Source organism: Elephas maximus, chromosome X (genome assembly GCF_024166365.1).
Source record: "Elephas maximus indicus isolate mEleMax1 chromosome X, mEleMax1 primary haplotype, whole genome shotgun sequence".
NCBI lineage: Eukaryota > Metazoa > Chordata > Mammalia > Proboscidea > Elephantidae > Elephas > Elephas maximus.
Window position 1 is genome coordinate 19,398,302 of NC_064846.1, and position 15,049 is coordinate 19,413,350.

At 42.2% G+C, this 15,049-nt stretch overlaps 1 protein-coding gene across 1 annotated transcript; it reads right to left on the bottom strand.

The window, feature by feature from the left end:
* Nucleotides 1-7,141: 7,141 nt before the first annotated feature.
* Nucleotides 7,142-11,507, bottom strand: BRS3 (bombesin receptor subtype 3). Its single transcript, XM_049872942.1, has 3 exons — nucleotides 11,074-11,507; nucleotides 9,167-9,518; nucleotides 7,142-7,558 (listed from the first exon to the last, which is right to left on the bottom strand). The coding sequence occupies exons 1-3, from the start codon at nucleotides 11,505-11,507 to the stop codon at nucleotides 7,142-7,144; spliced, it is 1,203 nt and encodes a 400-aa protein (XP_049728899.1).
* Nucleotides 11,508-15,049: the final 3,542 nt, after the last annotated feature.

Here is a 15,049-nt window from a genome sequence, read left to right on the forward strand (position 1 = left end):
CGCTCCGTGGGCCCCCTGCGGGCCGGGGCGAGGGGCGACAGCACCCTGCCGTTCCACCGCTCTTAGGGGACCTCGGGCTGGGAGGGCGGTCCCCCGAAGGCGTGGGAATCGTCCTTCTCGGCGAGCGACATCGTGGGGAATGGGTGGGACCGCCGGACAGGTTTCCCTAGCCCAGGGAAAGAGACGCGGCTCCTGCAACCGAAGGCTTCTCCCGCACACGAACTGTGTCTTTTGGTTATTTGTTTCTGGTGTCGTTAGTATAGAAGCTTAAAAAAATAGCTCTTGTTTATTTCGGTAGTCTACACGCCTAGCACTGGGGTTGGTACTTAGGGCGTTGAACAAGTGAGTGAGTGCATGAATGAACGAGTGATGGGTAGAAGGACCAGCCTTCTTTTCCAGGTCTTCCCCCCCGCCCCCCAGCCCTCGTTCGCTTTCCTTCCTTGGGCTGGAGATCGACTCTGGGGAGTGAGGCGGGGCGGCAGTTGCCTGCCTTATGTACTCCAGGGTTCCCCCCCACAAAAAAAAAACCCACTGCCGTGGAGTCGATTCCGACTCAGCGACTCCAGGGTTCAGGGATGTTCAAATCCCAAACCTGAAACTTAAAGGAACTTCCGAGTGTAAACATCGGCTTTACTAGCCAAGCGACTGAATCCGTTCTTTTGGGTTTCTTCTAGAAAGACACAACATGCTTTTCCTCTAAACAGAACTTTATTCAGAAATTAGATACACTGTTGAAAATCAGGAGCCCTGGTGGCGCAGTAGTTAAGAGCTCGGCTGCTAACCAAAAGGTTGGCCGTTCAAATCCACCAGCCACTCCTTGGAAACCATGGGGCAGTTTCACTCTGTCCTATAAGGTCGCGATGAGTCGGAAACGACTTGTCAGCAATGGGTTTGATTTTTTGGGGGGGGGGGGGTTGAAAAGAGCCATTTTCAGAATTCTCTTTTTTAATTGGACAAATAGCTGTTGAGCGCCTACTAGGTGTCAGGCATTGTGCTAGGCTCTGGCGACCCAGCAGTTAACAAGACAGACACAACTAAGAGGAGACAGACTCAAGATGGTATGATATTAATATTGAATGCTAGAGAACAGTGGTTCTCAAACTTTTTGGTCCCAGGACCCCTTTACCCAAAAATTAACAAAGGCCCCAAATAACTTGTTTATATGAATTTTTTTATTGATGTTTGCTGTATTAAAATTAAAACCCATTTTAGAAAGACTTATTAACTCATTTAAAAATAATAATAAGCTCATGTGTACACATAAATATAACTCAGACTTGATGTTCCCAGTGACCTTGGCTTCTAAACATAGCAGTTGAGTCTGGGTTCTACAGAATCCTGGCTCCCCACATAGATTTACAATCTAGTTTCCACCATAGCAACAGTTTTTAAATAGAAGTTTGTCTTTTTTTTAAGTTGCATATCTTTTTCATGAAGCTCTCGTTCTTGGGAGGGGAGGACTATTTGGAGAACCGAAGTTGCATGCGTTTTTATAATATAGACAACACAGGTTTTATTAGATTCATTTTAAACATTGCTAAAGATTTCTTATCCAAAAATAGTATACAGCTGTTTCCAGCAATGTGTAACTGGGTTCCCATTTCATTCCTGAGTGAGTTCACAGCATAGGTGATGATATGCTACACAGTCCTACAGCACTACAGCCTTTAGGACTACAGTCCTGCAGACTCTGAGTCCCTGCTGTCCCCACAGTCCTCTTCTAAGCAGGTAGCCAAAAAAGTTCCTTATGCCTAGGTCCCATGTGACCCAGCTAGCCTGGCCCAAAGGCTGGCCAGAACATTGTGAAGTGACCTGGCAGGGTAGCTATGCATTCTGGACTGAGTTTGACTAACTGAGTCCATCAGAGCCTCTCCCAGGGAGTATGATTATGGAACAGACAGTGGGATGTGGTCAGAGCAGCAGAGAAGCAGGAAGACCCACACAGGGAAGGCAATAAGCAGAACAGATGAGTGCTGTGAAGACATTCCCCCGGAGTAAGAGGAGAAGCTAAAGCAGCATCAGAGGGTCAGAGTTACCATAATGGCGGAGCAAGGGATTTGGGAGCTAAGCACCCTTGCGCCTGCAATGACATTCTACCTGACCATGAGACCTGACAGTTGTTTTTTTTTTTTTTCAAGAGAGCCTATTTTATTTATTTTCCTCTTTTTTTAAATTGTACTTTAGATGAGGGTTTACAGAGCAAACTAATTTCTCATTAAACAATTAGTACACATATTGTTTTGTGACATTGGTTTCCGACCCCGTGACATGTCAACACTCTACTCTTCTCAACCTTGGGTTCCCCGTTACCAGCTTTCCTGTCACCTCCTGCCTTCTTGTCCTTGCCCCTGGGCTGGTGTGTCCATTTAGTCTCCTTTTGTTTTATGGGCTTGTCTAATCCTTGCCCAAAGGGTGAGCTTCAGGAGTGACTACTCAGCTAAAAAGGTATCCAGGTGCCATACTCTCAGGATTTCTCTAGTCTGTGTCAAACCAGAAGCATTGGTCTTTTTTGTGAGACCTCTCAGAGCAGTTGGTGGTGGTAGTTGGGCACCATCGAGTTGTGCTGGACTCTGACATTTATATTTCTAACAATGTTATTGTCTCTGGGAAGCTGGGTTCTTGTTCTTATTTTTCTGGGTATTTGTAGAATAAAAGCAGTTGCTGTTAACCCGATTCTGACTGATGGCAACCCCATGTGTTTCGTAGTACAACTGTGCTCCATAGGGTTTTCGATGGCTGATTTTTCAGGAGTAGATCGCCAGGCCTTTCTTCTGAGGTACCTTTTCGTGGGTTTGAACCTCCTACCTTTCAGTTATCAGCCAAGCATGTTAACTGTTTGCACTACCTGTGGACTCCATTTATAGAATAACTCCCTAGTAATTGAGATACTCTGGTAGCATCCAAAGGTCCCTGCGTGGCACAGACGGCTTGTACTCAATTGCTAACCTCAAGATTGGTGGTTAGGTTGAACCCACCCAGCAGCACCACAGAAGAAAGGACTGGTAATCTGTTTCCATAAAGATTACAACCAAGAAAACTCAATGGGGCAGTTCTACTCTGTAACACATGGGGTTGCCATGAGCCAGGATAGACTCAATGGCAACAGGTTTTTTTGCTTTGCTACCATCCCTGTCTTCTCAACCTTTTTCAAGATTTTTTGCAAGTCACAGGAGCACTCAAGGTAACAAGTTGTTTTTGGGTGTCATCAAGTCAATTACAACTCATAGCAATCCTGTAGGACAGAGTAGAATTGCCCCATAGGGTTTCCAAGGCTATCATCTTTTTTAAATTTTTTATTGTGCTTTAAGTGAAAGTTTACAAATCAAGTCAGTGTCTCATACAAAAATTTATGTACACCTGGCTATATACTCCTAGTTGCTCTCCCCCTAATGAGACAGCACACTCCTTCCCTCCATTCTATTTTCATGTCCATTCGGCCAGCATCTGACCCCCTCTGCCCTCTCATCTCCCCTCCAGACAGGAGCTGCCTACATAGTCTCATGTGTCTACTTGATCCGAAAAGCTCACTTCTCACTAGTATCATTTTCTACCCCATAGTCCAGTCCAGTCCCTGTGTGAAGAGTTGGCTTCAGGAATGGTTCCTGTCTTGGGCTAACAGAAGGTCTGGGGGCCATGACCACTGGGGTCCTTCCAGTCTCAGTCAGACCATTAAGTCTGGTCTTTTTACGAGAATTTGGGGTCTGCATCCCACTGCTCTCCCGCTCCCTCAGGGGTTCTCCGTTGTGTTCCCTGTCAGGGCAATCATCGGTTGTAGCCAGGCACCATCTAGTTCTTCTGGCCTGAGGCTGATGTAGTCTCTGATTTATGTGGCACTTTCTGTCTCTTGGGCTCGGAATTACCTTGTGTCTTTGGTGTTCTTCATTCTCCTTTGATCCAGGTGGGTTGAGACTAATAGATGCATCTTAGATGGCTGCTTGCTAACATTTAGGACCCCAAATACCACTCTCCAAAGTTGGATGCAGAATGTTTTCTTAATAGATTTTATTATGCCAATTGACTTAGATGTCCCCTGAAACCGTGGTCCCCAAACCCTCGCCCCTGGTACTCTGGCCTTCGAAGCATTCTGTTTATTCAGGGAACTTCTTTGCTTTTGGTTTAGTCCAGTTGTGTTGACCTCTCCTGTATTGTGTGTTTTCTTTTCCTTCACATAAAATAGTTTTTATCTACTATCTAATTACTGAAAACTCCTCTCCCTCCCTCCTTCCCCTCTCTCATAACCATCAAAGAATATTTTCTTCTCTGTTTAAACTATTTTTTGAGTTCTTATAATAGTGGTCTTGCAACTGACTAATTTCACTCAGCATAATGCCTTCCAGATACCTCCATGTTATGAAATGTTTCACGGATTCATCATTGTTCTTTATTGATGCGTAGTATTCCATTGTGTGAATATACCATAATTTATTTAACCATTCATCCATTGATGGACACCTTGGCTGCTTCCATCTTTTTGCTATTGCAAACAGTGCTGCGATGAACATGGGTGTGCATATATATCTGTTCGTGTAAAGGCTCTTATTTCTCTAGGATATATTCCAAGGAGTGGGATTGCTGGATTGTATGGTAGTTCTATTTCTAGCTTTTTTGGGGTTTTTGTTTTTATTACTATAGAGGGGGTAGCTGCTGAAACTCCAGCACTGGAGTGCAGATGGGCCTCATGAGGAGGTACTGTACCTAGGAGGAGGAGCCAGTTGGAACCCAGACATCCTGCTTCTCTCTGGATAGCTGCTTCATTCTTCTCTCTCTGATCTTGGTAAGGGATGATCCATGCCATATTCCTGGCCTAGTAGGCTGCAGCCTTCTTGGTGGATTAAAAACACATTAATCTACAAAAGCAAAGAGCACTTGGCTGAAGAAGTCACCTATCTGGCCTAGGAATTCTTTCTGGAAAATTACTGAATTATACCAAACTCGATTTTTAAAAATAGACTCATTCAAATTCCCACTGTTCAGGAATTTTCCTGTCCCCACTTCCTGTGATATCAAGACATTAGGGGAAATAAAAGTAACTCCTTTTGTCAAAACGCTTGGAGGATCCTGACTTAAAATGGCTCAGACTATAGAACTTGGGTCAGGACAAACCCTGAGCAAAATTGAGAAGGATGCAAGATTTGTTTCCCATGGGTCCTACCTCTTCCCCATTTAGGATCCTCTCCAAAGAAATGAAACCTTGCATAGAAACATCTTTGGCCCCACAGTAGGGAGTGTGAAAGCAATGTTGGATATCAGAGCCTATTTGTACAGGGATAATCTGATTAAAAAAGAAAAAAACAGACCACCCCCTCCAAAAAAATTTAAACAAAGGCATGAATTTTAATCCCCATTCCCTAACTATGGATGGGAGACTGATGCCCTAGAAAAACATTTAGGAAGTTATTTGATATCGGATCCATAAGTCACCTAAGGACCACTGAGAATGAAGGAAAGGAAACTTCTTGGCTTTCCATTTTTCTCAGCTACCGAAAGTCTTTCGTAACCTGGTGCTTTTTTCAAGTTATTTATAAGATGTTATACTGAAGAGAGCAAAGATGTAAATTCTTACTATGGGTGAAGAAAGCGATGAAAATATTTTGGGTTTTTGTGACTTGAAAATGACTTACAATATGGAGTTAAAAGGGGTTCTCAGTTACATTCTTCCAGAAATGTTGTTTTTAGAATATAACGTTACAGCAAGTCATTTCAAACTTTATTTCATATTTATTTGTTTTCCCCTCTTCTTACAATGTCTAGTTAAAACAATACTAATACAATATAGGCACTCCTACTTTAAGTAAACCAGTTTTACAAAAATTTGAAGTCTGGTGGCAATGTATATCACCCTTGGTAAGCCACATCATTAGCAAAAGTTCACAAGTACACAAGTCATTTAAAGCTCAAAACTACCAAAAGCACACCCAGCGATTAAGGTTTTTTTTTTTTTAAATACAAGTTTAACTATGTGCAGTACCAAGCGTAGGCTTAATTTGCCCTAATAAAGCATTTTCTGAAACCAACACAAATCTAAACCTGACACATCTATTGACAAGAGTTGTTTGAAATCACAGTTACTGAGAAGCTCATAGTGCTAGCAATAGGAGCAGAAGACAGAAAATCCGAAGCTCCCATCTGATCTCCCAGGGCAGATTAGGTCATGCTCTTAAAGGGTTTAGGCACACATCAGGTTTGATAAAGCCAAGCAGGAAGAGGATCTGGTAACAACTGCACACCCAAGCATTAGGAGTTTCATGTGGTATTTCTGCATTTTTTAAGAAAGAGGGCACTGCTTACCAGAAAGAAATGAATTTCCTCAAAGGAAGAATTTCACACACTGGCAGACTCCCAGATTTCTCAACAGGGGTCCTTCTCTGGGGCCTTCAAATTACACCATGGCCGAAGCCACTTATTCTGCCCACGAATAAGGCAAGTTCTTCACAATATTTGTGAAAAAATAACTTTGCCCAATTATTAATCAATGGCGATTGTGAGTAGAACTACAGCAATACGTGTTGACCCAGTAAGGCAGACACTTCGCCTAAGTACTTTCTGCTTGCTTACCCCAAAACATTCCCATTTCAATTGCACAGATTTACAAATAGCGGACTAGAGATTAATGTCAAAGGGAAGTCATTCTGTGAGGGCCTTTTTTTTTAAAGGACTTTGTTTTTAAGAAAATGACATAAGAGATGTTTTATCTCTCTTTTTGATCCCTCTTTCATATGCAAAGTATAAACACTAGATTAACACCACGTAATAAACACAAACACAGTTTTATGCAAATCACATAAGTATGCGAGATATTAGAAGCATCACAGATGTGATGGAAACAAATTCCAGTTTGAAGTTTCATCTTGTTTATTTCATTCACCTCCCCTCCTATTTGACCTCCCTCACAACCTACTGGCACATAGGACCTCATCCTTCTATACCTCGTGTGTCTTCATCTTATCTAGAAAGCCCCATAGCATTAATATTTGCCCTATGGAGAAAAATCATGGCTTATATCTTACTCATAGGGACCCTTGGCTCTTCAGATTTCCACACAACTCACAAACCACAAAAATTCTGACACCATACACCTACACACACAGCTCTGAGTTGGATACACACTCTGGGAGGAAATATACCATTTTTAATTGAAAAGCTAGACTCTGTCATCTTCCATCTTCGCAGTACCCTCAGCGAGCAAGGTCACACTAATTTCAGACACCTGCGAGCTGCCAGCGCCCGAGACCCTGCCCATCACAGCCAGGCTGCTAAGAGGGGTACCAGCAGCGGGAGGAGGCTCAGGAACCTCCGCCTTGCAGCAGAATAGCTGGGCTTTAAAATGCTGCTGAAAGGTTTTGCTCAGCCAGTAAAGAGCAAAGGGGTTTACGCAGGAATTGCTGAAAGCCATGACCCGGGAGAAAATGGTGGCCATAAAATGAATGGCAGAGGGGTCGACGTAGGTTTCGTAAGTGAATGAGTGGTAGAGATACAGCAGGTGATTCGGCAACCAGCAGAGAGCAAACAGAGCCACCAGCACCAATACCGTCTTGGCAATTCTCTTCCGAGATTCAATCTGTAGAGGAAAGAAAAATGGCCAAAAAAAAAAAAATTAGCTGGCAGGGATTTTTCTGGACATTGTAGTAAGTGGGGGGAAGAAGTCATTCTCTGATTTATGTAGAAATTGACAATGAACGAAAGGGTCTCCCTTTGAACATGTGTTTGTGAGGTTACTGACTGGAACATGTGAGAAGACAGCCTGCGGCTACAGAATACGGCAAGTTCATTGGCATGTTCACCCATGAACTTGGTCTCATTAGCTCCAATTCAGACACTCCCACCCCTGCTTTTGAGATGCTCCAGGAATAGCTCAGCTGCTAACCTAAAGGTCGGCAGTTTGAATCTGCCAGGCGCTCCTTGGAAACTGTATGGGGCAGTTCTACCCTGTCCTATAGGGTCGCTAGGAGTCGGAATCGACTCGTCAGAAACGGGTTTGGTTTGGGTTCAGAACGTCTCCAGGTAAGTCAAGGAGGGTAGTGAAATTCTCCAGCATTTCACTCAATTTAAAAAAATTAAAGAGCTGCTATACAATACTACTTTCATGGAATCAGCAGAGGCTGATTAGGTTAGGATGTTTGCCTGGAGTTTCTGAAAGTTGCCAAGTTGGTATAGAAAATTGCTGTTAATCTATAGAGATTCTAGCCATCTCGTTAAAGGAATACAAACCAAATGTGCTGTCCTTCATATGGGAAAACAATCCTACCTACACCTATTAATGAGAGAAATGAACCCGATTAAGTAAAGATGTAGCCTGTGGCCACAGAGCAAAGATCATGGGCAGTAACTGGGCTTTAAACGGGCAACTTTAGCCTCACGAGCACCACCCTTGAACCACCTGAATGGAGTCGCTCCCCCAAAAGGCACTTAGCTCTGTGTGTGCTGATGGAGAGATAAATGGAATCATCTAACCTCACCCCACCCCCTGCAAGAAAGATGGAAATCCTTTTTAAAAAACCAATGGGAGCGGGTTTTGTCAACGTTAATTGAATTCTGCCTGTGTTTATGTGGGGAAAGCACACCTGGCTCTTGCAATGGTCTTAATCAAGCTTCTGTGAGTCACTGTGCTTTCTTGCCATTTGCACGTCCTCCCCCTGGGCCTCAGTTTGCTCATCTGTGTGGTTTGCATTGAATAATTTTATGGGTTCTTGCCAGCTCGCTCATCCTGTGTGTTTCTATAATTCTGTTATATTTTCTAAAATAAAAGGTGCTTTACCTTTTTTTACCTTAGAGTCTCACCTTGTGCAATATTCCTCACTATTCCCATGGGGTTTATCTTTTTAACTGCTCCCAAACTTCAGCTATCCTTTCTCTAATGATAGTATTACCATTTATTGAAGGCTTACTATGTGCCAGGAACTATGCTAAGTATTTCATATCTATCATCTAGTCCTCATCTCCATTTCACAGATGAAGAAATGGGATCAGAGAGGTTAACTACCTTGCTCATGATTGCTCAGCTAGTCTGTAATAGACAAGGATTGAAAACCGGGTCTCACAGACTCCAGAGCCCATAATCATAACAAAAATAATATGCTGCTATTATACTCATTACTCAGAGGTGTAAAAGTGGGAATTTGACTTCGACCTTCAAGCCATATTTGCATGAGTCCTGATTAACACATACCTGCTTGCGGGCATGGCTTTGCTGCTCAGTAGGGATGTTCAGGGTGCTTTTGTAAAGAGTCCTAGCAATCAAAGAATAATAGACAGAGATAATAGAGAGCGGAATAATGTAAAACACTAAGAAGCACAGCAGAGAATGTATCTCTTGCAGGAGCCTCTCAGACTCAGGGTAAGAGGCACAGGATTCAATTGTCGTATTTTTCTTGCGATCTTGGAAAGTATACACGTTTGAAAATACAGCCTCTGGTACAGCAATGATCATAGACACGATCCAGATGCAGCCAGCTTTTGCACAGGTCTTCAGGATGGCATTGGAGGGCTGTCGCTCCAGGGGTCTCACAACTGCCTTGTATCTAGAAGAATCAAAATAAATATAAAAATGACAGAATCTTAGGGTTAGACCTTAGTGGTCATCTAGTTCAATATCCTACCTGTATGCATATAGTAAAGGCAACAATCACCAAGTAGAAGTGGTTATGGTTTCAAATATACATAATACATCTCAGTATCTTTTATATACACTAATCACCTTTCCCTTATTCACTCACATCCCGTATTCCAGATTTACAATTTTATAATTTTATGTGTAGATCCTCCAGGACAAAGAAATATTTTTAGGAGTGATTTCATGTGTGACTGGGAATAATCAATACCTGTGTATTACCTTAAATGTTCTAAAACACTTCTTTTTTGTTTAAGTGACCACAGTTAAACTGAGTTTTTCTTTCTTCATGAGTGAGCAGCCCTAAACCTTGCTAGAAAAGAAATCCATGGGTTTATGCAGCAAAGAGGCAAAGGGTTAATTTCTTCCCCGTTCATAAGTGGCCAATTTGATGCTCAACCAAATTGCGGACAGATTTAGGGCAAGGTAAGGGTGAAATAGGAAGCCCTGTGCCAGTACAAAGATGCCTCCACATTCCAACAAATCCACCTTAAAATCTACAGCCTTTCAATGAATCTGCCCTTCAATAGAATATAAGACCGGCCAAAGCAAAAACTCGAAAAACAAGCAGAGAAAGGCTTTCCTCTCCAAAATCTAAAGAATCTATTCCTCCCGGTCCTGCCAGGCATTGATTACTAAGAGACTTCTTACAGGCTTTTTTTCAGCATCACTTTTAACATTTGGAGACTTAATTTTTTTTTTCATGCTTTCACAGTTATCATTCTACAATAGGAACACAGAAAAAGACAGTAGTTAGACTGAACATATCCTAACACGGACCCTGAACACCCTGGCTGTGAACAGTTCTCCCATGCTCTATCTATAGGAGCTCTAAAGGTCAAGCAGCTTTCATTTATTTCTCCGGGAAGGAAAATGGCATTGAATGCCTATAGAGAAAACAAAAACAATTAAGTGATGACATTACACTGAGTTACCAGGAACCTGGAAACCTCACCATTTTTCTGCCTTTAACTCGTTTGATGAATTTCAAATCAACCGGACGCATGTATCTTTTTACCGTTCTCCCGGTAGGCTGCAATACATATGTGGTCAATTTCACATCTATGCTAAGGTTTTAATGTTGACTATATTGCACCACTAGGCTGCACTAATGTATAAAGCATGAATGTTCTTTTTCTTTTACACCTGAAACAATTTGCTTTACTTGGTAAACTGACGAGAAAAAAACCATCATTCATTATTCTTTCACGCAAACAATTATACTTCCGAGAGAGTAAATTATCCCTAAAACATACAATTTCAACCTCTCCTCAGATGCTAACACAGGAATTTTAACATTCTTATAACCAACTTTTATTTAGAATGCCACCCAATTCTCCGATCCGACATCCAGGTTACAGAATGTGAGAAAAGCAGAACGGTAGTCAGAGAATACTAAGCTCAAGCTCTCCTTTCTTTTTTACCTAATTTCACTCCCTGGCAAATATAACAGAAAAGAAACTCACCTGTCAGCACTGAGAATTGTCAGTGTGAACACTGACACACCAACAGAAGTGTGCTGGATAAAAGACAGTACCTTACAACCAATCCTTCCGAACAGCCATCCATCTGAAAGGTAGTGGGCTGCATCCACCGGCACACAAGTTAGCAGAAGTAAAAGATCTCCAAAAGCCAGGCTGGTGATGAAAATATTTGGCACTGTTTGCATGGACTTGGTCTTGAAAAAGACTTTGATGAGAATAACATTTCCAAGGATGCCCACGGAAATGATCACAGCATAAGTGATATAGATGGCACACAATACTTCTATTCCTGGAGAATTGTCTTCAGTCCAGCCTTTATTTGTGGTATCGTTAGAAATGAGAGAGCTTGATGATTCTGTGTCATTTGTTGTAGAAATCAAAGTCTGATTAGGTGCCTGAGGCTTTTCTTGAGACATTTCTTCTGAACACTTCAATCTTTAATGTGCCTTCTGCTCAGTTCAAATGTAGTTGATTGCTACGTCTAATGCCAATGTCTAGTAACGAGGTGGCATCAGAGCAGAACAGAGTGGAATGAGAATTCAAGACATCCGGATACTCCTTGCCTTCAGATGTACTGTATCTCCCAGCATGCTTGGCTAAATGCTTACCGAGCTGGCACTGCAGAGTGGGAGGTGGAGGAGTCTTATTGGTGTTTGAGTGACAGGTGTGACATGAGGGTAGGGAGGGGGGTATTAGGAAATGCTCTGCAGTTGCTTATTCTTCCCCCTTGGGGAAGCCTATGAGTAACCATACATTATAAAATAATAGCTATTGTTTAGTAGAATCCCCCTGCCTTCATATCTAGCCAGCAAAATTTATACAAATCCTGTCAAATTTCTCCTAGAAAAGAACAAATTTGTGTCTCTGCAATCTAAGAGCCTCTACTGCATTTTCTTATATGTGAGAAATAAGTGCGTGCGTTCCCTGAAGCACAAACTTGAATCCGCTCCTCTAGATTTAATATCAGCGAGGCACCGAAGCAACAAATCACTTCCACTTTGACAGGGCTGATGTCACCTCCAAGGAGTAGTAATTCAGGTGATCTGGCCTTAATACTTAGCTCTGACACATGGTAATTCCTGATTGTGCATATTACTAGTGCTGTGTGACATAATATCAGAGCAGCCTCTAAGGGAAGAAAAATCATTCAAACTACCAGTTGCTTTGTCTCTACAATGTTCTAATAAAACAGTTCTACTGATTGATTGTTTTAATGCCATATATATATATATATAAATGCTGTTTAGGGTTTCTCTCCTTCTAAACCAAATCCATTGCTGTTGAGTTGATTCCAACTCATAGCAACCCTACAGGACAGAGTAGAACGGCCCCATAGGGCTTTTCTTATGGAAACACACTGCCACATCTTTCTCCTGCGGAGCGGCTGGTGGGTTCAAACCATCGACCTTTCGATTAGTAGCTGAGCGCTTTTAACCACTGTGCCACCAGGGCTCCTTAGAAATGGTTAAAATGAGCCTGACTTATTCCCAAACAAAACAATACAACACACCACACTTGGTCCTGACACAAAAGAACTTGTAAGAATGAAAATCATTATTTCCTGATGAGGAAATGCCATAGGTTACTCCAGGAGTGATGAGCACGGAGATGATGTGTACATCAGCTGAAAGAGGTAGAAAATTAAGGCAATTACCTTAACACCAGCAAGAAAAGCCCCTTATTACAGAAAATGAGAGTGTGCATTTTACGTGGGTGTGTGTGTGTCAGGGGGTGTTTGGGGACAGGAAGCCAACAGTTTGAAGGCATTTAATAACATAACCTGCTAAGAAATAGTCTATGAAATGATCCAGTTCAATGGATAACGTTTCAGCTAGGAGGAACTTTGGGTAGTAAACTGTTTACAAATATACACATATTAGAAATTAGCTTGTGAAGTGAAATTTTAAAAACAGCGAAATATTTGTCTTGTCGATGAACAGGAGGAAAAAACCCCAAGATTTCTCTATATACTGACGGAGTAGGTGCAATAAATTCTACAGAGAAAGGGAATCAAAATAATTGAATCAGTGAGCTGGTTGAGTCTCCTAAACCACACTCGGAAACCCTGGTGGCGTAGTGGTTAAGTGCTACGGCTGCTAACCAAAGGGTCGGCAGTTCGAATCCACCAGGTGCTCCTTGGAAACTCTGTGGGGCAGTTCTACCCTGTCCTGTAGGGTCGCTATGAGTCGGAATCGACTGGGTTGGGTTTAAACCACACTCTTCATGAAATGATCTCCATAGCTTCAATTAGTCAGATCAAGGGCTGTTTTTGACAGGAATGCAAAGGGGAAGTGTTTGGACAAACCCAAATTTCTAAGCTTTTAAGGATATGCACTTAAATAAGTCATTTCATACACTGGGTTGGCTCTTTAAGATCTTCCCTACGAAAAGGACTCTATATGGCTCACTTCTTGTTCTCACCAAGCTAAGGAAAAACCTCTCTGGGATTCCTGCGTGGCATTCAGCAAAGAGCAAACAGTATCTCCCAATTCCCCCCTCACCTAATCTACGCACCACGCTGTTTTCTAAGCAACAAACCCTTGCATATGACTTCTGAAGTGATCTGAATTCCAAGACTTCGGTCATGCTTTCTTATAGACCGCAGTCACCAATATGCCTTCCTTCTCTTTTTCCCTTCTCGGTTTTTTCAGGAGAGGTCAGAAGAGAGCAGTGGTAATCTTGGATCTGTAGAATTCCAGAATCCCAGCATATCAGAGATGGAAGTGACTGGAGAGATTATGGAATCGAATCCTCTCATTTCTCAGAGGCACGCATGAAGTCCAGTGGGAAAAAGTATCCCATCCAAGATCACACAAGTACTCGGTAGCAGCGCTAAGATGAAAAGCAGGTTCTGCTTGGATTATGAAAGGTTAAAAAATCAGTGACAAGAGCTGAAAAACACTCAGTTCCTGACAATGAGCCGTATTTGCTCATTTGGCGTCATGGGCTTAGGTTTTCTGGGTGTTCTATTAACCAAAGAACAAGGGATTTCCAGGCTAACCAGCAATTCATGATATTCTTCACCAACACCACAATTCAAAGGTGTCAATTCTTCTTCGGTCTTCCTTATTCAGTGTCCAGCTTTTGCATGCATATGAGGCGATTTAAAACACCATGGCTTCGGTCAGGCGCCCCTTAGTCCTCAGGGTGACATCTTTGCTCAACACTTTAAAGAGGTCTTTTGCAGCAGATTTGCCTGATACAATGTGTCTTTTGATGTCTTGAATGCTGCTTCCACAGGTGTTGATTGTGGATCTGAGTAAAACTAAATCCTTTACTTCAATCTTTTCTCCGTTTATCATGATGTTGCTCATTGGTCCAGTTGTAAGGATTTTTGTTTTCTTTATGTTGAGGTGCAATCCATACTGAAGGCTGTGGTCTTTGATCTTCATCAGTAAGTACTTCAAGTTCTCTTCACTTTCAGCAAGCAAGGTTGTGTCATCTGCATAACGTAGGTTGTTAATGAGTCTTCCTCCAATCCTGATGCCCCGTTCTTCTTCATAGAGTCCAGCTTCTCAGATTATTTGCTCAGCATACAGATTGAACAGGTATGGTGAAAGAATACAACCCTGATGCACACCTTTCCTGACTTTAAATCAATCAGTATCCCCTTGTTCTGTCCAAACAACTGCCTCTTGATCTATGTAAAGATTCCTCATGAGCACAATTAAGTGTTCTGGAATTCCCAGTCTTCACAATGTTATCTGTAATTTGTTATGATCTACACAGTTGAATGCTTTTGCATAGTCAGTAAAACACAAGTAAACATCTTTCTGGTATTCTCTGCTTTCAGCCAGGATCCATCTGACAGCTGCAACGATATCCCTGGTTCCATATCCACTTCTAAATCCAGCTGGAATTTCTGGCAGTTCCCTGTTGATATACTGATGGAGCCACTTTTGAATGATCTTCAGCAAAATTTTGCATGCATGTGATATTAATGATATCGTTCAAGAAT